This window comes from Candida albicans, chromosome 1 (assembly GCF_000182965.3).
Source record: "Candida albicans SC5314 chromosome 1, complete sequence".
NCBI classification, from domain to species: Eukaryota; Fungi; Ascomycota; class Pichiomycetes; order Serinales; family Debaryomycetaceae; genus Candida; species Candida albicans.
In genome coordinates this window covers 712326-738090 of record NC_032089.1, presented here as the reverse complement: position 1 = coordinate 738090, position 25765 = coordinate 712326, and the positions used below count along the sequence as shown (strand labels likewise).

General features: G+C 34.4%; 10 protein-coding genes and 1 non-coding gene across 11 annotated transcripts; 5 read left to right on the top strand and 6 right to left on the bottom strand. All coding sequences in view use genetic code 12, as the record gives it.

Annotated features, from left to right (window-relative positions):
* Positions 1-418: 418 nt before the first annotated feature.
* Positions 419-1300, bottom strand: CAALFM_C103490WA (uncharacterized protein; the record flags this gene model as incomplete). The annotated part of the gene is made up of 1 exon (XM_716456.2): positions 419-1300. The coding sequence occupies one exon, from the start codon at positions 1298-1300 to the stop codon at positions 419-421; it is 882 nt and encodes a 293-aa protein (XP_721549.1).
* Positions 1301-2446: 1146 nt separating this feature from the next.
* On the top strand, positions 2447-5323 carry AGE1 (Age1p; the record flags this gene model as incomplete). The annotated part of the gene is made up of 1 exon (XM_716455.2): positions 2447-5323. The coding sequence occupies one exon, from the start codon at positions 2447-2449 to the stop codon at positions 5321-5323; it is 2877 nt and encodes a 958-aa protein (XP_721548.2).
* Positions 5324-5652: 329 nt separating this feature from the next.
* Positions 5653-7062, top strand: CAALFM_C103470CA (putative serine/threonine protein kinase; the record flags this gene model as incomplete). The annotated part of the gene is made up of 1 exon (XM_716454.2): positions 5653-7062. The coding sequence occupies one exon, from the start codon at positions 5653-5655 to the stop codon at positions 7060-7062; it is 1410 nt and encodes a 469-aa protein (XP_721547.2).
* Positions 7063-8004: 942 nt separating this feature from the next.
* Positions 8005-10977, top strand: CAALFM_C103460CA (uncharacterized protein; the record flags this gene model as incomplete). Its single annotated transcript, XM_716453.2, has 1 exon — positions 8005-10977. One exon carries the CDS (start codon positions 8005-8007, stop codon positions 10975-10977), a length of 2973 nt encoding a protein of 990 aa, XP_721546.2.
* A 370-nt stretch (positions 10978-11347) lies between these two features.
* CAALFM_C103450CA (uncharacterized protein) lies at positions 11348-14977 on the top strand (the record flags this gene model as incomplete). The annotated part of the gene is made up of 1 exon (XM_716452.2): positions 11348-14977. One exon carries the CDS (start codon positions 11348-11350, stop codon positions 14975-14977), a length of 3630 nt encoding a protein of 1209 aa, XP_721545.2.
* A 562-nt stretch (positions 14978-15539) lies between these two features.
* On the top strand, positions 15540-16976 carry CAALFM_C103440CA (uncharacterized protein; the record flags this gene model as incomplete). The annotated part of the gene is made up of 1 exon (XM_716450.1): positions 15540-16976. The coding sequence occupies one exon, from the start codon at positions 15540-15542 to the stop codon at positions 16974-16976; it is 1437 nt and encodes a 478-aa protein (XP_721543.1).
* Positions 16977-17422: 446 nt separating this feature from the next.
* Positions 17423-18478, bottom strand: CAALFM_C103430WA (triglyceride lipase; the record flags this gene model as incomplete). Its single annotated transcript, XM_716448.2, has 1 exon — positions 17423-18478. One exon carries the CDS (start codon positions 18476-18478, stop codon positions 17423-17425), a length of 1056 nt encoding a protein of 351 aa, XP_721541.1.
* Positions 18479-18781: 303 nt separating this feature from the next.
* Positions 18782-18886, bottom strand: tN(GUU)3. The gene is made up of 2 exons: positions 18849-18886; positions 18782-18817 (listed from the first exon to the last, which is right to left on the bottom strand). It is a non-coding gene; the product is annotated as a tRNA-Asn (tRNA).
* A 694-nt stretch (positions 18887-19580) lies between these two features.
* On the bottom strand, positions 19581-20405 carry CAALFM_C103410WA (uncharacterized protein; the record flags this gene model as incomplete). The annotated part of the gene is made up of 1 exon (XM_716447.2): positions 19581-20405. One exon carries the CDS (start codon positions 20403-20405, stop codon positions 19581-19583), a length of 825 nt encoding a protein of 274 aa, XP_721540.2.
* A 195-nt stretch (positions 20406-20600) lies between these two features.
* CAALFM_C103400WA (uncharacterized protein) lies at positions 20601-22550 on the bottom strand (the record flags this gene model as incomplete). Its single annotated transcript, XM_716446.2, has 1 exon — positions 20601-22550. One exon carries the CDS (start codon positions 22548-22550, stop codon positions 20601-20603), a length of 1950 nt encoding a protein of 649 aa, XP_721539.2.
* A 1296-nt stretch (positions 22551-23846) lies between these two features.
* On the bottom strand, positions 23847-25124 carry EHT1 (medium-chain fatty acid ethyl ester synthase/esterase; the record flags this gene model as incomplete). Its single annotated transcript, XM_716445.2, has 1 exon — positions 23847-25124. One exon carries the CDS (start codon positions 25122-25124, stop codon positions 23847-23849), a length of 1278 nt encoding a protein of 425 aa, XP_721538.2.
* Between the last annotated feature and the right edge of the window lie 641 nt (positions 25125-25765).

Here is a 25765-nt window from a genome sequence, read left to right as displayed (position 1 = left end):
AATGTATGATCTCTCTCTCTCTGTTAAAGTCGTTTACAATACAAAAAATAGAAATATGTACCAACTGAAATCTATACTTCTCTGTTCGACTGTAGAAGTAGTTAATTGAGGCACAAGAAGAAAAAGGAAGAAAGAGAGACAAGAAAATAAAATAAAATAAAAAGTAAAGAAAATCGAATGGCAACAAGATTAACAACGACAACAAACTTCTTGGTGTAGAATTAAACTGTGAGAGTTTCAAGTTTGAGATACAAAAGAAAAGAAAGGAAAAACCTCCATGATAATTTTGGATAAAAATACACTACATACTTAAGTCCTTTTTTTAACATCTTATACACGACTGTTTATCTTACATACTTGATGCATGAGATTTCAATTGATCACCAACAGAATGACGGAGAATACTAATAAGGACCCTTTATTCTATTTTCTCTCTAACTTCCTTAGCTGCTTCTCTAGTTGACTCTTGACCCCTTGCCTTTTTCCTGGCTATCATCACCATTTTATAAAACCAGAATACGTTAAGACTGTTAAGTAAAAAGTTCAAAACCAACAATGAGATCGGCAATAATTTATTCACTTGGTCCAACGAAGCCAACATGTCAACCGCAAGTTGGGAAACAGCATAAAACCCCCAAACTATACGCACGATAAAGAAGGTCACCATGAGTAATATCCCGTTAATAATTATTGTCTTTTCTGAAAAAGTTCCTGCTGGCAACTTGGATGCAAACCAGTTAATATTGACGAATGGAGTACTCAACTCAAAGGTTAAAAATGGTCCGGCCCATGGTTGACAATATGGAACAAACCCTGTTGCAAAAGCGTACATTGCAGCAAATCCGTGAAATAAAAACCCAACTCCAAACAAAGAAAAGTACTTAGCGCACACGTAAAGATCCCAAATAAAGTATCCCACGGTAAGTGCACAGACTAATCCACCAAAATCAGTTGAGCCTAGTAATGAATTGGCTGGATCGTTTAATCTGTTTACCCAGTGTGGGTTGTTCAAATGAGGGACCATAAGTGCAAATGAAACAAAGCATTGCACCATGGAAGTTACATGAACGTCAAAATTCACTCTGGTGGATCTAGATAACTTGGTGTACCGTGGACCCATTATTATGGAGAATATTGGACCAGACAATTGTTGGATAATAAAATAAAACGTAAATGAAGCAAAGATTTCATGCCAATGTTTTTGAAATAGAGTTTTTGGAACTTCAGGGAATGGTCTATATTGTAAAAATGGATCTTCAGTCACTACTGGTATTTTTTCAAGTATATATGAAAGCACCATTATTTTAGCAAGCAACGATGCAATAGTCTGTATAAATTGGAAAGATACAATTGAAGTATAATAACCAATGGGTGACAGCTACCGTGTTCTTTGATAGAGAAAAAGAAGTATTTATATATAATAGAATAAAGCAAAAAAAAAAAAAATTTGGGGAAATTTTTGGGTCTATCAATCTAACCTAATCCGGTGATTTTTTCGTTTTTCCTAAAAATTTTGATCTGTTGTTGTTGTTGAAATTGTATAACCGAATTCAATTCAAAATTCAAATGGAGAAAAAAAAAAAAGTTGGTTATTGTCGTTGTTTGCTTGTATTATTCCTCTTTGTGTCTCCCACACTTTTTTAGTCGAGAATTTGTCACAATAAATAAATAGGGGTTTAATTTGGTTTCGTCACTCCATGTTTCAGTAATGCACAAGTATTCATTCTTGTGAAGAGTATGAGGTGATACAATAAAACAGCAACATGAAAGTTTGGGCAATTGTAAGTTCTGCAAAACATAATAAATGCACATGTAGTTTGTTGTTGTGATCGGTTAGAAAAGACGCGCCGCTGGTAAAGAATTGTTGGGTGGGATTGCCAACATAATTCAGGCACGTAAAACAGAAGCCCCATAAAGCCAAAAATTCAAATCCTATCTATAAATAATATACTTTCAATGGCAAGTGTTGTTCTCTTCCATTACACAAACCTTGCAAAATTATATAAAAACTATAAAAAATTACCAATACAATAGAGTCATCTATCTAGATAAGAGTTTATAGCTCACATTAACTTAATTAACATCTACAATTATTATATTGATTTTTCGACTTTGTCGTCAATGGTTGTTTGGTGAAGGCTTTAATTATCTGTTGTCATGATATAAGCATCTAATCTGACCCATCACTTCTAGTCTACGCATGACCAATAGAACATCATTGGTTTCTTTTTGTTTATATTCGTGGCTACCATATGTGCATATAAATATAGTTTAGCCACTTGCGCTACTATTTTTGTAGCAAACAAATTAAAACGAAAAAGAGAGAGGAAAAAAAAAACTTTAAAAAACAGCCAGACATTAGAGACCAATAAATTGAAACAAAAGTAAATAAAAAAAATAACACCAACTACAAGGTTAGCAATCAGATTCAAACACTCTCACAGAAATGGAATTGCTTTCTCAGATCTCGTTTCCCTATTATCAGGAAGATGATACATGTGTCACTCTAAATAAATTGAGTTTTACGGATGAATTGGACTCCAAAAGATCTGTGATTGCCCTAAATGAGAAAAAACAGGTTGACACATTTAACACCATATACACAAACACACAGCAAATAGTTCTCCAATTGGCTTCATATATTGAAAATCCTGATGATGATGAAAAATCACAGTTTCCATTGTTAATTAAGATAAGTCCAGAGTTTAATAAATTGAAATTACATGTTTCCATCAAACCGGTCGTTGGATTCGAGTCACGATCGTTAATTATTGTGAAATCAAGGGGCGTGACAGATGTTGATGTCTTGAAAAATCAGTTGTATGATGATAACACCCAAGATAAACCCATGACTGAATTGTCAAAGTTGGAGTATAGGAAATTACCAATAGAAGAAAATAACCATAGTTTCCAAAAAATAATAATTAACGATTTTTTCGACCCCAAAATTGTGAATAATACCAAATTGAACATTTCTTTATGGGAACATGATTCAACGTCCAATGAGTTTCGTCACTTTCTTAATTTTAGTGTATGGATCGATAAACTAGCTCCTGTTGAAACGCCGATAAACCGCTCACTGTTTTCTTTGGCAACAAAGGGCCAACCATTGGAAGAAAAATCACCAGAAAGCAAATTGTTTAGTTTGGGTGATTTCAGAAAGGAGTTTAAGATTGATATTGAGGATGGGCCCGAGTTCAGAAAAACATTGACGCGATTGGAAAATAATATCCCCTGGGCTAAGAAAATATATTCTAATTTAGTTGACGAATTTAGGGTATTGGAATCCAACGTTAGGAGGGTGACAACTTCAAAAATCAAAGTAATGGATACTATAGATCAGATTGTTGATCTTGAATCTACATCTTTGTTGAAAGAGTTTGGATTCAAACTGGATTTCCACATAGTATTTAAAGCCATGTTTGAGCCATTTGAAAAGAATCTCAATTTCTTTTTTGAGAATGTTTGTGATCATAAACTTTTGAATAAAATATATGCCAATATCGGGTTTACTCAAATTGATTCGAGTGCTGTTTATTTGGAGCTACAAAAGAAATTTGAAGCAGACTCGAAAGAATATTATAGTTGGCTAAATAAATACCTTTCAAATGAAAAAGAACGACCAGAACTGAAGCTATTAGCCAAAAGAAAAGTTTTTGAATTATCAAAATTTGATTACTTGAACAGCTTAACAAAAGTTACAAATAATCAATATGTGAATGAAGTACTTGAAAACTTTTTCAAATTTCTTAATTTAAAATATGATCCACGTTATCCACGGTTATTGGATTACCATAGTTTCAAGGATAAGAAATCTAACCAGAATCTTCTTGGTGATAATTATCAAATATATATGAATGTGTTGCTAAGATTTAACAGTGAGAGATATCAATTTAGACAGATGATTGAGGCTTGTCAAACTAACGAAGAGTTGACTAATTTGATTCGATGCAACAGACTAAATCATAAACTGGTCTCCACCAGTAGCAGCTCTCCTTCTACATCGACAGCCTCTCCACACAATCTTGTCACTTCCAGTATTGATGAGTTCATTATCACAAAAGAGAACTGGGATCTAATATTTAATGATAGTAAACCCCCTGATAATGAAATTGGTCCTGACGATTCAGAGAAATCGGGAATCTTATTCACTTTAGGAGGACAGAAAAAACAAGGATGGCATAAGGAATGGGTGGTTTTGAAGAAAGGTCAATTAATAGAGTATGCTGATTGGAGAAAAGGCAGAACTCCAATAAATAAACCAATAGAAATAGCTTTGGCAAATGTAAAGGCAATAACTCACGATAAAAGGCAATTCTGTTTTGAGGTATTAACTTCCACGGGTTCAAAGCACGTGTTTCAAGCTTTTGATAATGATGACCGTAATAAATGGGTGAAGGCATTACACAATGCTGGGCAATTGATTAATACGAAAAGATTGGAACAAGCTCATGCCAAATCGTTATCGCAGGAGGGAAGAAAGAAAACTATAGGCAAGCTAATCACCGAGTTTAAGGATAAACCTATAATTCCTGGGCAAGATAGATCAATTTCACCTATTTCCTTAACATCAAAGGCACCACCAATTGAAAAGGACTATTTGCAAATGGTCCGTTCTGCACCTGATAGTGATAATAGTATTTGTATTGATTGTGGCTCAGCGGAACTGGTAGAATGGATTTCAATAAATACTTTAACATGCTTTTGTATTAATTGTGCTTCGTGTCATCGAAATATAGGTTCACACATCACCAGAATAAGATCCTTGAAAATGGACAAGTTTGAGAATGAAACTGAATTGTTATTGAAATATATTAATAATCGGGTAGTAAACTCATACTTGGAAGAAAACTTACCTTCAAAGGAAAAAATCACTTGTGATGTTGATAATGAAACCAGGTTGAATTTTATTAGAAACAAATATCAATTGAAAAAATACAAGTCTATTATTCCTGATATTGATAACCTTTTAATCAAAGCTATACAAAAAATCAATGTCCCCGACGCATTAAAATATATTCTTTGTGGTGCTGATATCAATTTGAATATTCAAATAAACATACCTAATAGAAACGAATATTTGGTGATTACGTTATTTGAATATTCCTTGAGAAAATATATTGAAATCAAAGAGGAGCATGATCGTGAATTAGGGTATAAACCCAAAAAGTTGTTTATTATTTCGGAGTTGTTAATTTTAAATGGGTGTAAAGTTTCTCAACATATCAAAGATTTGCAAAAGGAAGATTTGGGGTTGACTGATGCAGCAGTGGAATACTGGAAAATTCGGAGTTTGAAATTAAGTGGAGGCAAAGCAAGTTAAGGTGTCATAGCTTGAAATGAAAAAATAAAAAAATTTAAAAAAAATATGGTTGCTTCTAACACACATAAGTGTGTATATTCTATATAAGTAAATAATTCTTTAATGTTTGTTAATAATGATTAATTAATGTTTAATTTTCGTATCTATATTGGGCTTTCCTAGTTTTATTTTTTTGTGTTCATTTCTTTTTTTTTAATTCTGGGGGTTTTAGTTGCAAAAATACTCTCCATACGCTTCAAAAATTTTCCACAAACAAAATTCACAATTCAAAATCAACTACAAAAAATCTCTTTTTGTATTTTTCTTAAAAACTTGAAGATACGTTCATCATGAGAATCATTAAAGATAAGAAACAGACAGTTCCACTCGATTCCCCGTATATCTCATCATCTTCACCACTGAGCGGACAAAGCTCAAATTATGTGTTATCAAAATGTATTGGAAGAGGCAATTTTGGTGATGTCTATAGGGCACAACAAGTTTCAACAAATAGATTGGTGGCAATCAAAGTGGTCAATTTGGATGAATCCCCAGACGATATCAAGCAAATCATCAAAGAGATCCATTTCTTGTCCCGCTTACGCAATCCATATATAATTCGCTATATTGAAAGTTTTTCACAAGAATATAACATGTATATTGTCATGGAATATTGTGGTGGAGGATCTTGTTCCGATTTGCTCAAGTATCATAAAAAGTTACCTGAAGAGATTGTTGGTTATATCATTCATAGAGTATTGCTAGGTTTGCAGTATTTACACCAAGAACATAAAGTACATCGTGATATCAAACTGGCGAATATCTTATTGACTGAGTTGGGCCAAGTAAAATTAGGTGATTTTGGAGTATCAACCGAGATTACAATGACTAAAATGAAAAAGAACACTTTTGTTGGAACACCGTTCTGGATGGCACCAGAGGTTATCACTAGAGCTAAATTGATTGAGGGTAACGTTAAGAATTGTGTCAATAGTAATGGTAATTACAATGGTGGGAATACTGGATACAATGAAAAGGCAGATATTTGGTCAACGGGAATTACCACCATAGAATTAGTAACTGGTTCACCTCCGTTATCACAATATGACCCATTAAAAATATTGTTTGACATACCCAAAAAAAGGCCACCACTGTTGTCAGGGATTGATTTTAGTGACAATATCAAAAGTTTTGTAAAGCATTGTCTTATCAAAGAACCAGACAAACGATCAAGTGCTACAGCATTATTACAACATAAGTTTTTCAAAGCATGTGTCACTGAAGATGTGCAAGCAAGGTTGATTAATCTAATTTCATTGAAAATTGCCAATGATGACCATCGGGCAGGATACAAACCTCGATTTAGAATATCTGGAAAATTAGACAATGGCAAGGAGAATCTTGAGGCGCCAATTGAATGGGAGTTTACTAATACTTTGATACAACAGCAAAAAACAACGCCACGTCTGCCATTACTAGAAGAGGTGGACGAGTTTATTGATGATTCCAGTAGCAATTACCCTTCAAATGTACTTGAACAAAACAATATGACATCTTTGAAGTTAATAAGTACTAAACAACATGTAACAAGTAGAAAATGTGAACTACTTTTCAATTGCTTACACATGGTTCAATTAAGAGGTAAAGATGAATATACTAGGTGTCAGGTGGAGAAATTTATTGATTCAGTATGCGACTTTGAAGAGAAAAATCCTGGATTTTGTAATGCTATTGTGGAAGAACTCGAAAAACATATTTAACATTAGCTACTAGTTGAATTGACGTGAGATGTAAGGTCATATCCTCAACCAATAGATGTTGTTGCCATCCACGTGACTTAAGTAGATGACAATAGAAGGTACCTGTCATGCAAGTCTTAACACAATCTGGAATGGAAATGGCGGATATTTAGACCGATAATTCTATTATATTAGTGTAGCGATTAATCTTAGCACGTAAGAAGCAATGAAACAATAAAACAATAAATAAATAAAAATAAAGAGAGCGTGTACTTTACACAAAGTCAAAATGGTTTGGGGGAGAAGCGGAAAAAAGAAAAAGGCACCCGCAATAAGAACACTACTCGCCACCACCACGCACCCACGCAACCAACCAACCAACCAACTAATTACAAAGAAAGGAGTAAAATGAAGAAGAGGAGGAAGGAGACGCAAAAACAAAAAAAAAATTCAAGTTTTTTTTTTTTCGCGTCGGTATTGTTTTACTTAGATCTTTATTCTTTTGCAGTAATAAAACAAGTAGAAAGAAGAACTATGAGAGGAAGAAAAATTGTTGTATGATTTATTTAATTAATTAGATAGCTTATAGAAAGCAAGTTTATTTAGATCTCAAATATATATCTGGAATCTCCATTTGGTGCTCTACTCAAAATATATTGTTCTATTTTTACGTGTTTTCCATTTGTTCTTTTTCTTTTTTCTTTTTTTGTTGTTGTTTTTTTTTTGGTTTCTAAAACTTGATTATAGTTTCAAGATATAATTCAATAAATATACCACCAAATCAAAAAAAATCAAAAAATCAAAAAAATTCAGACTTCAGTATCTTCAAGTTTATATTTTTCTTTTATCTACTTTCTTTCTTTCTTTCTTTCTTTCTGTTAAATAAACAATTAGTGGTATTTTTAATAACATCCTCCATCAATCGATCATTCTTCCAACAATATAAACCAACAGCAATTTGCAATGCCAAATCTACCAAGTATTCTGATCCCACCAGAAACACCAAGAGCTAAAGCTAAGGACTCTAACACATCAAATTTAGGAAGTGTGAATCGAAATATCCTAACTCCTTCTTTCTCATTTGGTTTGAACTTTCTGCCGTCATTCAACTTTAACTCACCGTCAGTCCAAGCAATATCACCGGGAAACTTTTTACATATTTCCAACAGTTTTAATAAGGCAATTAATAGAACACCTATAACATCGACTTCACTGGCATTAGTGCCACCTTCAACTGGTAAAAAACACAACCGATTTCTTGAGGCTTTAACAAGGTCTTCCCAACAAGATGGTGACAACAATAAAGAGGGAAGCAGTGTTTCAGACACAGAAAATAACGACGAAATTTGGTCTACAGTAAACACATCTCAGGCACAGCATAATTCAACAAACCAAACTTCAATGTACGAGGACGAAAATGACCACGAAAAAGATAACTCCTTTTTACCCCCAAACAAATTAGTGCTTGAAAAAATTGAAGAGAATAACAAATCGCCTAGCTTGGATAAAGCTGCTGATATATCACCGAAAACAGCCGGTGATGATTATATAGTTAAAAAGAGAAAGTTATCTACAGACCAAAGTCTCACTGACTCGCCGAACAATTCAGTTGCTTCGAAGATAGACTCAACAATGCAATCGCCAATAAACTATCGGAAGCAAAGTGTTGCTTATTCAACAAAATCTAATTCAAGCTCGAGTGCTATTGCCGATGAGAAGGTTTGGTGGCCGGAACTAGATGACGTGCTAATTAAATCCTTGTATAAATACAAGAAATTCAAAGAAGATCAGGATTCCTTCAATGCATCATCAATTCTTAAAAAGACATCACAAAATAAGATTATATCAAGAATGTTGTTGAATAAAACTGGGATTTTGAGAACTACCAAGCAAATATCGTCCCGTATTTTTCGTTTATCGAAATCCGGAAAGTTGGTTAAAGAGACCAAAACCCCGCAAACTGGAAGTTTTGCAAACAACAACTTAGATGATATATTGCTGACTCCCTTGCGAAGCTTAGTGAATGCACGGGGGTCAATTGATTCCTCAAAACTCAATACGATTATTGACGAGGAGTTAGATATGTTGTTGGGCACATCGCCATTAAATGAAGAATTTGATGATACTCTGTACAAATTGGAAATAAGAGATTTCCGATTAAGTTTCAGAAGTGTTCATGATCATCACATTTTCACCAATTTGGTGTCGATTGACGTTAATAAATCATTATCTGTTCCAATAGAGGAAGCCATAAGAATAAAACTTGAGCTGAAAAAAGTCCCTGCTTGGATCATCAATCACGATTTGAATTTGAATTGCCATCACATTGCAAGCTCTACACCTTGCTCGGCTGTTTCGGCTTCTCATCAATTCCAACAACTGCATTTGAGTTTAACTGGTGGTAATTTTGAATCTCATATGACAATAGATGTTTCATGTGGGGAGAAATCTCACAAAATTCTTAGCTGGAGGAGCCATATCGTTGTTTACAAGAAAGGAAATAAACTTCTCGAAGTAGTTGATGTTATCAATGGATATTTTAGTGAATCTTCCAAATCTTACACTTTGCAGATCCCTTTTTTGAAGAATTTTTTCCTTGGATATATAACTTATTTGGCAAATGGTGCCGCCATAACTCCAGATGAAAATTTGAAGATAGTGCAAATAATTTATAGTAATCCTAAAAGTGGCACAATGGAGTTTGATTTGGGTGAATCAACTATACGGGCTTATATTATCCATGAGCTCAATATAGCAGGCACATCAGGGAGCTCTAAAATAAATATTATCGACGTCCATAGCAAATACCAATCTGCGTCAAAGCAAGACCACTGTGATATTGATGATAATGAAACTGTGCTTGCTGATTCGTCACCATTGAAACTTTCACCGAATTCTTCAAGACAGTGGGATACACCAAGCAAGTCTCGTTTACGAATTGATACAAACAAGGCTAATATTGATGGGGGAGCCATTGCAGGTCCAATGACTGCTCCTATTTACAATGCGGAACTTTTAAATAAGAAAATGCTTGATGAACAAGAGAAAATGAAGTCAAATTTGCAGAAAGAGCAATTAAGACCACCTTTGATGCATTCGCAATCGGTGTGCAATGTTAATTTGAGTACGCAACGGATTCATTCATCACCGGAAATGGCAAATAACTCAACATTGGCTTTCTCAACACCAATGACAAATAGACTGGGGCCCGTCCAAAATCATCCACCATCCGACAGTAACTTTACTCCATATCAAATTGCCCAAAAACTGTTTATTGCTAGAACACAACTGGAACTGCATTTGCAACTGCAGGCTAACATGCAAGAACAGCAGCAGCATTTGCAACTGCACACTCAAAGTTTTCTTCATCAGCAACTCGAAGGAATGATTAACCCTCAGATTCATTTCGTTCAAACTCAAATGCCACAGCAAGCTTCAGCTGGAGCGGCCATTGCTATTTCTCCTCAAATACAGAATCAGTTGCCGCAACAAATAATCCAGCATGTGCCTCTTCAAAACTTGGGTCAAATGAGAAATGTGCCGCAGCAGTCATTCTCACTAGCAACTAACAATAATGTTATTACTCCCGATAATAATTTTATGAGACAGCAATGGCAACAGCAAATGTACTTTCAACAAGTTGCCCAACAGCAATTACACAATAATGGACACCAAACTGGTACGGTGTCCGGGAATGGACAATCAGGAAGACATAATCTGAAAATGATAAAGCATCCAACCAATTTATCATCCAGCCAACAGAATGTACACAACAACAAAGAGAATATCAAACCAAGGCAAATTACATTCGGGCCAATACTAGGTCATGACCCTTCTCCGGATTTGAAGACTATACAGAAGCAGAACACTAAGAATAACGGTATTGTTCAATGTTTTCCCGCCAACACGCAAATCATGTATAAACCTAAAAAGTAGAGACTGAGAGAAGTTGTTTAATGTATTGTAGTAATCTTGAATTAGAGTAGTTGTATAAATATAAGAACAAAGTATATGCATCATTATTTAGTATTCCCCCCCCCTTCCCTGAAGCTTGTCTTTACGCAAGTGATTTATAATTCGTATTCGGATAAATGATCTTCTTGGTTTAAAGCAAACAAAACAAAAACTATCCGTGACGGTTCCTTGGACACTTCCAGCAAAACCGAGAAAAAAAATGGATTGGAATAAAACGAGAGCAAAAGCCGCCCGAACAAAACAAATACAGCAACCGTTAAACAACAACAGTTATAATTGAACATACAGTAAGAACAACAATTTTCATCAACTTGAAGTAATCTTTGCGAACATGCCACTGACTTCATCAGTTGAAAGTGGGCCTGATCCAAATATACTTTCATCAATGGTGAAGCTGCCGAAATCCGACAAAAGCAAACCTTTATCGTCACAACCGCATCAAGAAACATTACTCCATCATTTTAAACTAATATCAGTCAATTTTAAAGAGGCAGCATTAGACAGTCCCAGTTTTAGAGCTTCTATGAATCATTTGGATTTACAAATAAATACCATTGAGCAGTGGTTGACAGCCTTGGCTAGTTCATTTAAGAAGATTCCAAAGTATTTGAAAGAAGTGCAAAGCTATTCTAACTCATTTTTAGAGCATTTGGTTCCTACTTTTATACAAGATGGAATTATAGATCAAGAGTATACAGTGACCGGCTTAAATACTACTTTGGATGGCTTGAAGACAGTGTGGGGTTTGAGTATTCAAGCTTTGAGCGTGGACGCAAAGAACTTGAAATCCATTGAATTATTTAAGCGTCACCATGTCATAAAGTACAAAGAAACAAGAAAACGATATGAAGATTATCAGGCAAAATACGATAAATATTTGAGTATTTATCTTTCAAGTTCAAAATCCAAGGATCCTTTAATGGTAATAGAGGATGCGAAACAGTTATACCAAGTGAGAAAAGAATACATCCATGCTTCTTTAGATTTAGTGATTGAAATTCAAAATTTATCCAAAAATTTGAATAAACTATTGGTGGGAGTGAATACTGATTTATGGAGGAACAAATGGAATATATTTGGCTCTCGTGGTGTTGGAGATGCTATAAAAGAAGAATGGGATAAGATACAACGAATACAATCTTGGAATGATTCTTATACGCTAGCAATCGAAAAATTGAATTCTGATATGCTTGCAGCTAGAAACCAAGTTGAAGAGGGATGTCATATACAGTTCCAACCCTCTACTAATGTCAACGATTACAAATCGACTATAATAAATAACCGAACATTACGTGATATTGACGAGCCCGGCGTCGAAAAACACGGGTATTTGTTTATGAAAACATGGACGGAGAAATCATCCAAACCTATATGGGTTCATAGATGGGCTTTCATCAAAAATGGTGTCTTTGGTTTATTAGTCGTTAGTCCATCGCAAACATTTGTTCAGGAAACTGATAAAATTGGAATATTGTTGTGCAATGTTAGATACGCCCCTAACGAGGACAGGAGATTCTGTTTTGAAATTAGAACTAATGATTTTACAGCTGTGTTTCAAGCTGAATCGTTAGTTGAATTAAAATCTTGGCTAAAAGTATTTGAGAATGAAAAATTTAGAATTTCTGGTCCCGAAGCATTAAGCAATGGGCTATTCAATATCGCATCAGGAAGATTTCCTCCTATAATTAGCGAGTTTTCCTCAACGGTCGATACGGTAATAGATCAGCAATTAACAAATGCAAAAGTCACTCTAGCAGGTGGGCAAATTGTTGCTGCAAGCTCATTATCGAACCATCTCGAACGATTTGAGGATTTTTTTAAAAAGTATATGTACTTTGAAATACCTAAAATTTGCCCACCATTTATGACGGACACTACCAAATCGAGTATAATGGCTTACTGTTTGACTTCGCCAACTCAGATACCAAATGCATTAACAGCAAATATTTGGGGATCAGTCAATTGGGGTTTATACTATTTGCATGATACGGCAAGGGACTCGAGCACGTATTTGACTGGAAAAGACGCGGAAATGATCAAGTTTCAAGAAGAGCATTTTGAAAATGACAAGTTCTATCCCGATTTCTATCCAAAAGAATATGTGAATTTAGACATACAGATGAGAGCTTTATTTGAAACTGCAGTGGAACCAGGTGAGTACTGTGTTTTATCATATAGCTGTATCTGGTCTCCTAATTCGAAACAAGAATTGAGCGGACGATGTTTTGTCACAAACTACCACATGTATTTTTACATGCAAGCATTAGGTTTTGTTGCTTTATTTAAAGGATTCTTGGGACATTTGGTTTCTGTGGAATTTGTTTCGCAGAAAAACTATGATTTAATGAAGGTTTACAATATTGATGGAGTTATAAAAATGAAGGTATTTTTGGATGATGCTATTTGTATAAAAAAGAAATTGGTTTATCTTATAAACAATATTGTCAGCGATAAACCAAAAAGTTTAGAAGGGGTATTGGCAGATTTTTCTGATATAGAAAAAGAAATTGCTGTTGAAAAGTCAGATCAAAAAAACTTACGAGAGATTAGCCAACTTTCAAAGGGGCTTTCTAGTAAGAGCTTAGCAAGTGAGAAACTTTTATTGAGTGGTGAAACATCGTCAATCCTTCCCGGTAAGAGTGGCCGAATGATCAAACATAGAGTTAATTTTACACCAGACTATAATTTAATTAGTGATCGGACTTACCCTGCTCCACCGAAAGCTATCTTTCATGCACTTTTAGGTGACAATTCTGTGGTTTTCAGAAGTCAATTATCTTTTGCTAGTACCAAGTATTTTTTACAAAAACCATGGGCAACCTCTAGTAAGGGCACATTATATAGAGATTTTAACGTTCCTGCTATGTATGATGGGAAGGACTGTTTTGTTCAAGTGAGACAAGAAATTGACAATATGGAAGATAATACTTATTACACTTTTACTCATGAAATGTCTAAGTTTGAGTTACTACTTGGATCACCATACAAAACAGTATTCAAAATTGTTATAGTGGAGCACATTAGCAAAAGGTCAAAGGTTTTTGTGTACTCGAAAACTTATTTTGACAGACTTTCAGTATGGAATCCACTAGTGATACGATTGAACAATCAAGTTGATGTCAATAAAGTCAGGAAGTTAGAAAAGAGCATATCTGAAGCAGTAAAAGAGATTGGTACTCATGGCATGATTGTGAGAGCCATCTATTTGTATGGGAAATTGAGTCATACTAGCAAGCCAGAAGCTGTTACAAGCACTTCAGTGATAAAGTTTGGAATTGTATCTCTTTTCAAATTGGGTTTGGGTAAGGCGTTTAGCAAGGCATATAGCTTTGCCGTTAAATCTTTCATCAAACCATTTCAACTAGTGGTTTTGTTGCTCAAAAGCTTAAGGATGAATGTATTTTTGGTCTTTATTATAGTTCTTTTATCATTTTTGAATTTGTTTTTGGCTGGGAAGACAGCTACTAGTTACTGGAATACTAGGAGTGCTAGTAAATTGGCACAAGAGTATGTCACTAAAGAACCTCGGATGTTGCAAAGATCAGTTTATTTGAAAGACCTTGAGAGCATATTGAATGAAAACATTTCTATTGCAGAAAGTCGTCCCTTTAGTTTGTTCAAACAGAATTCGTTTATTTTCAATTTGGACGCCGATAGTGACTGGAGTAATTATTTTGGTTCCAACGCTAGAGATGTGGCCAGGCTGTTGAAGAGCAGCTTTCAAGACATCGGAATAAAACGCCACGAGTTATTAGTGAAATTGAAAATTTTGAAGAGTATGGAAGAAGAAATTATCCAGGCAGAATGGCAGAACTGGCTTATGAGTGAAGCTCAGAAATGTGATTATGTAATGGATAATGTTGTTGGGCAAATAGATGAAGTGGACAACTATCAAGAAGGCGTTGATAATATAATCGAGTATTGTCATGAATGCAAAAAGATCTTAGCAAATTTGGTTTAGCATTTATGTGTATTATGGAAAGCATATATCAAAGAATATTATTACATTGGTAAGCAAATTGTAGTTGTGGAACAAATCCTCCAAATAAATAAATCCATCAATTAAGCTGTTTGAATCTTTGTGAAAACTGACCTTGACTTCCTGTTAGTGTTGCCCCAAGGGTTAACATAATCAAGTATTTACTGTAAATCGTAGAAGCATCTCAATACGGATCGGTTATGTAGGAGATCTGGATCGGAAAAACGTTTTTCTTCTTTTTCTTCCTATAACAAGTGCCAAGTAATGGATTGGACTTATACAAACTTAGTTTATTATACTATAAAAGATCAAAAAGTTTATAGCAACGGGGATGTTTAAGTTGCCGCAAATAGTGTCCATTTACTTTACTTCTTGTTGTTAGAACAACATTAGCTCTGATACCCGAAAGTCTCACGATAATAGTGAACTCCAACCGAATTTCTTTTGCCGCACAAGCGTTTTTTTAGTTTTCTTGCTTTTAACTTTTTTTTTAAAGTTGAACAGTAAACAAATTGAAATTTTAAAGGTCTTCACCACCACCAACATGGCATCGACAACTATTCCATCTATCATAGCTGGTCAGGATGTGTTTGACACTGATCTTATACATCCTGTCTACAGTCATGAGGATACAAACGAAGTGATCCATACTTTTAGCTACATACAAGTGTCTCCAGACATTATAAACCAACTTGCAGAGAATTCCAAAAGTGGGTTCAAAGAGTGGTCAAACACACCAGTTTCTAAAAAGAAAGAAATTTTCTACAAATGTTTAGAGATATTGAGAGAAAAGAAAAATGAGTTTATTGACACACACAAAGAAATAGGAGGCCCTGATTGGTTTGCTAATGTCAATATCGATGGTGCTATTGCTCAACTTGAAGAATATATTGGAAATTTATCTAACTCAGAAGGTGAATTGTTTCATTCAGATCACAACCAATTGGCATTGACAGTCAGACTGCCAATTGGACCTGTGCTTTCTATTGCTCCGTGGAATGCGCCAGTGATTTTGGGTGCTAGAAGTATTTTTGCTCCATTAGCAGCTGGTTGTTCTGTAATAGCCAAGTCTCCAGAAAAGGCTCCACGTGCCATGTATTTGTTAGTCAAATACTTGATTGAAGCCGGTGTTCCTGCGAATGTCTTACAGTTGGTTCATTTGAAACCAGAAGATAATCCAAAGTTTCTAGATGCTTTATTAGCTACAGGGGCTATAAAGAAAATCAACTTCACCGGATCAACATTGATCGGGAAGAAAATTGCTTCTACTGCTGCTAAATACTTAGTTCCCTGTTTATTGGAGTTGGGTGGCAAGAATGTTTCAATTGTTTGTCAAGATGCTGATATTACAAAAGCTGTGGGCAATATAATTTGGAGTGCATGGACACATAAGGGACAGATATGTATGAGTACCGACAGGGTGTTCATACATGACACAATTTACAATGATTTTAAACTGAAATTGATTAAAGTTGCCTCTGAAATGGTCCAGGACCCGGACTATTCAATTGCACATCGTGATCCCCTTGGGGCTAATAAAGTGAAGGAATTACTCAATGACGCATTACAAAAGGGTGCTTCTTTGGTTTTTGGTAATCCAGATGACTCAGAATTGAAGAGAAATAATGTTGTCTCCCCAATGATTTTGGAAGGTGTAACACCAGAAATGAAGCTTAATGACACCGAAAGCTTTGGACCAATTTTCGCTATAGAAAAGTTTACCGACGTCAATAATGTGGTTGATGTAGTGAACGAAAGTGATTTTGGATTGAAGGCATCTATTTGGTCTTCCAATTTAATGAATGCTATTGACTTGGCCAAAAGAATTGAATGTGGTGGGGTTCATATCAATAATTCTAGTATCGGCGATGAATCTCATCTTCCGCATGGTGGGGTAAAAGCAAGTGGAAGTGGTAGATTTAATAGTAAATGGGGGATTGATGAGTTTCTGTTCATCAAAACTATAACTGCTAATCCTTGAGTACATATAAGATATGTTGAAAATTTTGCAGTTCTTATTGATTCATATGTTCCTATTTTTTATTGAAAATCTCTTAGTCGAAGCTGTGTTAGTGTGCTTGCACCAGAGATTCTTTTGTTGTAGACTCAAACTTCTGGTCCTTTTTGTATATCTAAGTATTCACATCCTTCTTTTGGTTGTGTTAAGTTTTGATCTTTGTATGTATTTTTAAAAGGAGAATTCTCGTCTATAAATATACAGCTTTAAAAGGTATTCCTACAATTACCATACACTATCAACTAGCTTCCATATTTTATACTATCGATTCGGGACAATGCTAGAATACTTTTGGATAATGGGATCAAAAATCCAAACAAAGAAGGAAGCGCGCCAAAGCAGGACGTGGCATGAAACATGGAAACCCATAGCTTTATTATTTTTCCAGCTCATATGGCGGGTATCGTCTTTTATAATCCCTTTTCAGCTAATTTATCAGCAATATCTAAATACAATGCAATGGGGTTGAATGTAGGATCTTGGGCAAACATCACTTTATCAAAAGTGCTCCGGGCTTTGTTTGTCCAATTGATCAAATCTAAATGGTCGACCTCATCTAAAGTACCTATGTACTGTCCCCATTTTGAGCTTTCCACACTCACAAGACCGTCATTGTCAATTAGACGGCGCAACTCGCGAGCTTTATCCTTTTTGATTTCATACTTCATTACTAACCATGTCAAGCTGAACAAATTATACCACCGAGGATTGAATCTGGCACCAAACGAAAAATATTGGACATTGGGGTCATCTTTTACTGATTGATTGAATTTCTTCATATTTGACGTTGTCAAATCAAAAATAGACTGTGGACATACATTTTTTAATATCTGATTGTTGCCAATTAAATCCACAATAAAATCAGCACATTCTGAGCCATGGTGTGGAGTCGAAATTGTCGTAAGTGACGCCACCTTATAGTTCTCATTCTCTTTGTGTATCTTGGAGATCAAGTATCTACTATCCAAACCGCCCATCGAATGGCTGATTAGGTTGACTTTAATTGGTTCGTTCTTGTTTTCAAAAGTTGTTGGATCGTGGTTCAGATCGTTGTATATTGAAGATTTGGACTCGTTTTGTCGTAGACTCTTACATTCTTTGTTGATGAATTTATCTAGACTTACGGCTCTGCTCTTAATATCGCCGAATGCTGGAACTTTAGCTATGAATACCGTGGATCCCAACTTTTCAAGTGCCTCTTTGATTCCATACCAGTAATCCAATTCAATGAGCCCTCTAGGTGCATATTCCTTGGCCTTGTCAATTTGATGGCCTACCTCTTTGGGAATTGGCAATAATGATAAACGGTCAAATCCGGAAAACCCGTGACATAGAACAATTGGGTATTTCGGCGCCTCATAGTGATCCTTGAGTGATTTGTATTCCGACTTCAAGATCTTTGCTGCAGTTTTTCCTTCCTTTTTAAGATCAATTACTTTGGAGTAAAAACGTATTGATCTAATCATTGAAGCTGTTCTTGGTGTGATACCTTTTGTTCATTTTCGTAACTGTTAATGATAATTTTTTTATTTATAGTCTTTTTTTTTTTGTTTAGTTTAAGATTGCTGTGAAATTTCATTCCAAAAAGTTGCGATTTATAAGAATAACAGCGGTTCCTGGTATATTTTTCCTGTTCAACAAAAATAATTTGATCATGATACCCCCAAAAAAATATATTTTGAAAAAATATAACTAGCTAAAGCTACACTGATTGCAAGGAAGGTTGTTATTAATATTTTAAATAATGTAAAAAAAATTACCAAAAAATACGACCAGGGAGAGGCTCGAACTCTCGATCTTGAGATGCCAGAAGAAATTCTAGATGAAATCCTTAAATAACAGTCTCACGCCTTAGCCAACTTGGCCACCCAGTCCTATTCATGTCAAAATAATTTTTGTAGTTATATATGTAGTTTAGTTTGTAATCATAACTTTCATACTTTTTAAGCTACATATTAATTATTACTGCTCAATTTGGCTATAAATACCATATTAAACATTTTACTTTAAGATTTTGGAATACATTTCGCACTTATACATAGCTTTTTGAAAGCACTTGATAGTGTTTGATCACGTGATATTGTGCTACCATTTTTACTTCAGTGTATATAAAGTTAGCAAAACTAGTCCAAATAATAACATTTATAGAATAGTCACATTTATTAGTTAAGATATGTGGTATTAGTCAGTTTCACGGGATAGTTTAAGAGTTTTGATATAATTGATATTTTCTATCCTATTTAGCGTAGATTTTCTATCAAAATTGTTTTTGTTTCAATAATAGCTTAATATTTTCAGAGACCCTCTGTAGCACCAACATGATGAATAGTTATTTCAATATAATTAACTTACCTAAACTTTCCAAATTTAAAAATATCTACTTATATATGTATATACATTTTAGTACTTATTGTGCGTGTAATTGAAAAGATTACAAAGAGTTGCAAAATTATTTGAACTGATTTTTTTCTTTCTCGCCCCATTATATTTTAGTATAATAAATTAAACTGGAAGCCATACAAGAGCTCAAAACTGTTTCCTATGTTTATAATATGTAGCAGCCAATACTTATTTAACTACATGCCATCGCAAGTACACTCCTAATTTTCCTCCCTGATAATCCATTAAATAACACAAATCATTCAAGTTAAGTCTATCGTTGACTTTTATCTCACAATTTCCCACGTTCATGAGCAATACTGTTTTTTCCGTTTGTGTTTGGTTATCATCGTTACTCGTTTCACCTGAAACTTTAACAGCGTACATAAATTCACTTAATTTACCTATCTGATTGACTTTATGAGTTGCAGTAATTTTGGCCTTACTATATTCAGGTCGAATATAATTTCTTTTAACTATGTTTTGCATTATTTGTCCCGTTATTACATTTTTATTGACTTGCTCAAAATAACCATTATTGTTGACACCCTCTTTAGAGGTTGTGTTTGTTATTTCAAATTGAAATTTGTTCAATTTGTACCAATTAACCATTTCTTTAAACTTCTTTAAAAATGAATTAATAGTTAGATCTTTAGAATTGATATTTTTACTGTCAAATTCATTTTCAATTTTGGTATATTTATTATTCGATCCACGATTATTAAGCACCTCAAATTCGTACGACTTATTTGAAAAAATTTCTCGTTTTGGTTTCTCAAACTTTGATAATAGTTTTCGTGTAGATAGAAGATTTGTTTTGGTTGTTGACGTAGGCTTGTTTATTCTGGCTGATGTTATATTACTTAAAGGCTGTCTTTTGTGATGATGTGCATGATGTTGTCTGTCACCTGGAATATGTTGTGAAGAAACTAATAGTTTCTTCTCCTTTTTCATCCTTTCAATGTTTTTATTAACATTGTCATGATATACTTTAAAGGGGTCTTTATTAAACATTATTACTAAGTGTTCACCAAGAATAAAAGAAAAGATTTGTTTACATTTTAGACTTGTTTTTTTCTTCTTAGAACTCCGCATAGTATAAGCAAGCCAGACAGAAAAAAAAAAAGAAACCCTCAAAAAATCTAGGAATTAAAAAAGTTGTTAACAAAATACAAAATCTAAAAATACAATCTATAATCTAAACATTATTTACTTCTTTTTGCTGTGATGGAAGAATCTCAACTTCAAACTAGATTCAAGATCCAGTTTAGAACTAGAATTACTCTTCGTGTTAGGCAATGAATTATTCTTGCTCGAAAACTTAAAATGCCCAGTGCTGTTATTCGTTGGCAACTTGATTTTTATAGGTGTCGTGCCACCCGAAACAACACTGACGCTTTCACTACCACTATCAGAATATCCAGGTGCAAAGTCTTCTCCTCCAGCACCATCATCATCGTCGTCCAAAGCTTCCGTATATGAAGGGATATGTGACATGTAATCTATATCAAAAATAGGTGTTTGCACTTGTTTTTTTTTCAAATTATTCTCCAAAGCCTGTGAAAAGGGAATATCAAAATAGCCCGAAACATTCACCGAAGAGTTATTATTCGAATGTAACGGGGTAGCTTGTTGTGATCTAAACTGTTCTAATGGAGTCTGAGGTAAATTCATATCATATATTTTGTCAAAAACATGCTTTTCATACATTGGAGGAGCAGAATCTTCACGATCTAAATCGTCTCCATCCAGATCTCCTGATTCATTCTCTTCTTCTGTCTCTGTAGCCGAGGCGCCAGGTATGCGTGATGGCTCTCTTCTATCCTGATGATGAAATAAGATATCTTCTTTCTGATAATCCAACTGGAAGGTGCCGTGGTGATTATCGACATCATAATGTCTTCCAATTACATGCCCAGAGTTTGCACTGATATACACAAATATGGGCAAATTTGCTCTCAATTCACTAACATGTCCACCAGAATTTCTGAGTTGTATCGACACTCTCAATCTATGTTTAACAACAATCATGTTATCTCGAAGTTCACAGCTTTGCGTTATTTTTTTCAAATGCTCAGGGACTTTATAATGAGTCCTAAACTCCCATTTATCATACGGCAAGTCATCCGAGTTTGGCGCATCTAAATCTTGTTTCCCGATCACCCTTTCATATTCTGGAGATCTTTCATTACCAATCTGCACATGGTAATGTTCCACGATACACCCATTAATTGCTTTCAAGCTTAAACCTTTAACAATAGGAATAATTGTAATGTTAATAGGAATAGTAGAACCAATCGCAACCCCCTTCTTGGTCATATTGACATTGTATTGCAATTTTCCAACCCAAGTATTGCTTACATCAATTGAATCAGTTAAATTCAAATTCTGTGGATTCAATGTTCTAACAATTCTAATATGTTTGCTTACGTTAACAGATTTTTCAAATCTGCCTCTTTCAATGTTGCATTGTAGTTTGTATAATAATGTACCCAATGGCAAACTTTCAACGGTTTCTGGGATGTTTGTTGGAAGATATACTTTGAATGGTAGATTGTAATTTCCCTTTGGTAACAAGAATGAATGGTTTGAAGACGTGTAAACGTTTTTGAATGGTGTTCCATCGATACCACTGTTGGGGACTTTTAAGATTTTTGAATTAACAGTATCTTTATCCTTGAAAAAAATTGGTGTAGATTTAGTACGCAGTGCCTGAGGTCTAGTTGGTGTAGCAGTACCAGAAGTCGATCCAGGCGATGGTGTGTTCAACCCAGTATTGGATCCAGATGCACTAAACCCCAATTCTCCATTTTTCAAATTCTTTAATTTATACATCGGAATAGTTCTGTCACCATAGTTACCAAACACAACTTTCCCTTCGTCATTACTCAATAAATTGCCCCAGTCAACTTTTAGAACACACAACCTATCCAAGTATTGTTGATGAGTGACTTTGTCCATGTATTCATAATAGAATTCACCTACTAATGACAAAGTAATCTTTTTAATATGTATATCTTCATTCAAAGATAGTTTAACACTTCCTTCAAATGGTAATGATTCAATTTCATGTTCATTTCCTTTGATTAATAGCAAATTTTTATTAGCTGTTTTCAATTTTATGTCAAATAATGCAAGATTTAGGTGGTGCTGAAACATGCTACTGGGTAATTTGTTTGCTGTCGAATGTTTCTTAATCAAATTATTGACTTTTTATTAATTTCGTCATAGATTGAATCGTCGTTGAGGTTGTTTGCTGTGTTTTTCTTCTTCTGTTTGTACTAGTTAAATGCTGATTTCAGAGAGTAGAAGAAATTGCCCAAAGAAGAACAACAAGAAGAAAACCGAATCAAAAGAATAGCAAATTTCAAATCAGAGGTGGGAATTTGGTTGCATTTTTATCTGATTAGTTTTTTTTTTTGGTCTGTTTGTTCACAAATAATAATTGCTTGGGATATTTTCGATGTATTGGCGATGCGATCTAAATTAAATTAATGCCATAATAAAAACCAGTTCAAATTATTACAAGTTTTAGCACATGAAATTAGTTCATTGAATTTTATAAAACTTGCAGCACTAAAAAACTGTCATAAATTCTCTTTACAAACCAAAGGCTGGATTTGTTCGAGGACCTTTGTGCAAATGATAAATAACTATATTTGGTTTATCAGGTTTGATTAACAAAGAGAATTACCAAGAAGCAAACTACCTTCTATTGTTTATCTTTAATTTTGCGCTATTTATGTATTTCATGCATGTATGGGGTCATAATTCACTATTCAGTGAAATTAATTATTGCTATTTTTTTTTTTGATTCGAAGGATCACGATCCGAATTCAACCGTGGTGACCCATAAGTGAACGAAGATCAGCAAAAGAAAAAAAAAATCGGAAAAATTATTATCGTTATTAATTAATAATATTGTTGAAGATTATGGATTAACTTTGTTCTAGAAAAGGGGGGGGGAGCAAGGAAGGCTGGAAGGAAGGAAGGTTGGAAGGGGCTAATCAAAAAAAGAAAAGAAAAACGGAAATACTACAAACTTAGAGTTATTGGCAACAATACACTAAACACTTTATGTAATCAATTGTACAGACAACTATTATGAATTATGGTAATTGGAAACGCAATGCTATCGACCGTCAAGTATAACAATCAATTATATTAAAAGAGGTAAAATGGGAACTAAAAAAACGAACAACTTTTGGTTACAGATGGAATTCTAACTCTATTAATAGTACAAAAATGTGGCTGTTAGTTTTATGGACAAGGCGGAATCAAGATACTTGGGAAACCCATTATCTCTATCCAGCCGCAGTTCACAAAATACCAATTTAAAATAGCAACTAGAAGAGCCCATGCAAATGAATGGATGCAAACATTTTTAAAACAACTCTATTATTATGTACTCTGTATATTTACAAACGGGGACAAATGAATCAATACTTCCTCAATCTATTTGACCAATTCTTCAAATTTTTGGAAAAATTGTTCAACTAGTTCAACACACCAAAATTCACCATTCAGTTGGACATATCCCAAATGACCACCTAAATCTGTTTCAACTAAGCAAAAATAAGGATTGGCTTTCATTTGCAGTATAGGCAATTTGACTCCAACTGCAGGATCATCGGTTGAATTGAGAGCTAACAATGGTGTTTTTATTTGTGAAAGTTTCTTAACTGGAGACAACTCTTGATAATACTCGAAGGCATCTTTGTATGGGGTGGTTTTGCAAGTTACATTGTCATCGAACTCCCACAATGTTTTACAGTTTTTGATAACCTTCAATGTTTCCTTGTTGACAATGTCAGGGGCATAAGTTTCCAACTCTTTATAATTATTGGTAACAATTTTAGCTAAGAATTTGGCCAAAGCAGGACTCAATAAATATTTACCAGTCCACGATTTTTGCAAGTGATAAGCACCATCAACAAAATCCCAAGGACAACCAACAGTACAAGCAGCTTTCACCAAGCTTTCCGAATTCTCCTTTTCACCCTCTTCACCTAAGAAATTGGCTGTTAATGCCCCACCAAAAGAGAATCCAACAAGATAAATTGGTCTATTTGGCCATCTTTTCTTAAAATCTTGCAACACTTCTCTGATATCGTTTGTTGATCCAGCATTGAACAACTTCCCACTAGTCAATTTGGTTCTACCGCACCCACGAGAATTTATAACCACAACCCCCCAACCACTGGTCTTTTTTTCAATAGTTTCGGCAAAATCACGAATCAAGGATTCATGACTTCCACCACCTAAACCATGAATTATAACAACAATTGGTTTTTCACTAGTAGAATCTTCTTGGTGCAACTCTGCCAATTCCTCATTCGTGAAGTATCTGCAACGGGGTTGTAATCTAGGGAACCCTTCGGGTAATGTTTCCTTTCGAATAGTCTCAAACTTTTGCTCATCTTCTGGTTTTGGAATAACCCAATCCAAAGAACAAATACCACCATCTGAATAGGTGAAAAGCTCTCTCCCATAGTAAATTAAAAATTTGTTAGAACTATCCATAGAAGTATAATACAATGTTTGCAAAGTCCCATTGAATAGCAATGGGTTCAACCACAACTTTTGAGATTCATCCAAAATAGGTAAATCTTGTTTGATGAATTGACTGAACTTGATGGTGCCTTTGTCTTTCAACGATAACGTAGCAGAACCTTCATCGCCTGACTGATGAATCTTAATGTTTGATCTGAAACCCCAGCCTAATATCCCCATTATGATAATTTGACTAATTCAAAATGTATTGATTGACAGAAGTAAAAGCAAGAAATATAGTAGACTTGAAAAGTGAAAATTCAAAAAAGAAAAGTATTTAACGGAACATTTTTTTTTCCCGAGTTTCAAAGTTTAATTTATACTATCGAAGTCTTTGTTTTTGTTGGGTATAATCTATAGTCATCTTATAACCTTGATGCTATAGATTTAACCGATGTGCTACAATTTTGTGTAACCCGAACATTAACTCCGAAAACAATAAAACGTTTACTTTTAGCACCAAATATTCTTACCTGATACTGTTTAGTCCACATACTAGTTAAGCTTTATAAGCGATACCCATTGATAACAAGTTAAGATATGATACCTATTGTTTTTGTTAAACATTTTGTGAACCAGTTCCTAAAGTGAAACAGAACTGGAAAAATTCTTCATTTTTTTTTCTCCCTGGCTAATTCAGTCACATCTGAGAAAAACCTTATTGTAAAAACTGTATCTCCGAGACTGGAGATTAGGTGCAGCAAAACATAACCATACCAACCAACCAACCAAAACCTAAAACTTAGTTCTCTAAGCACAACAAAACAAAAAAAAGATAAAACTAAAACGTCTGTCATTTAATACTAAGAAAAAAAAGAAGG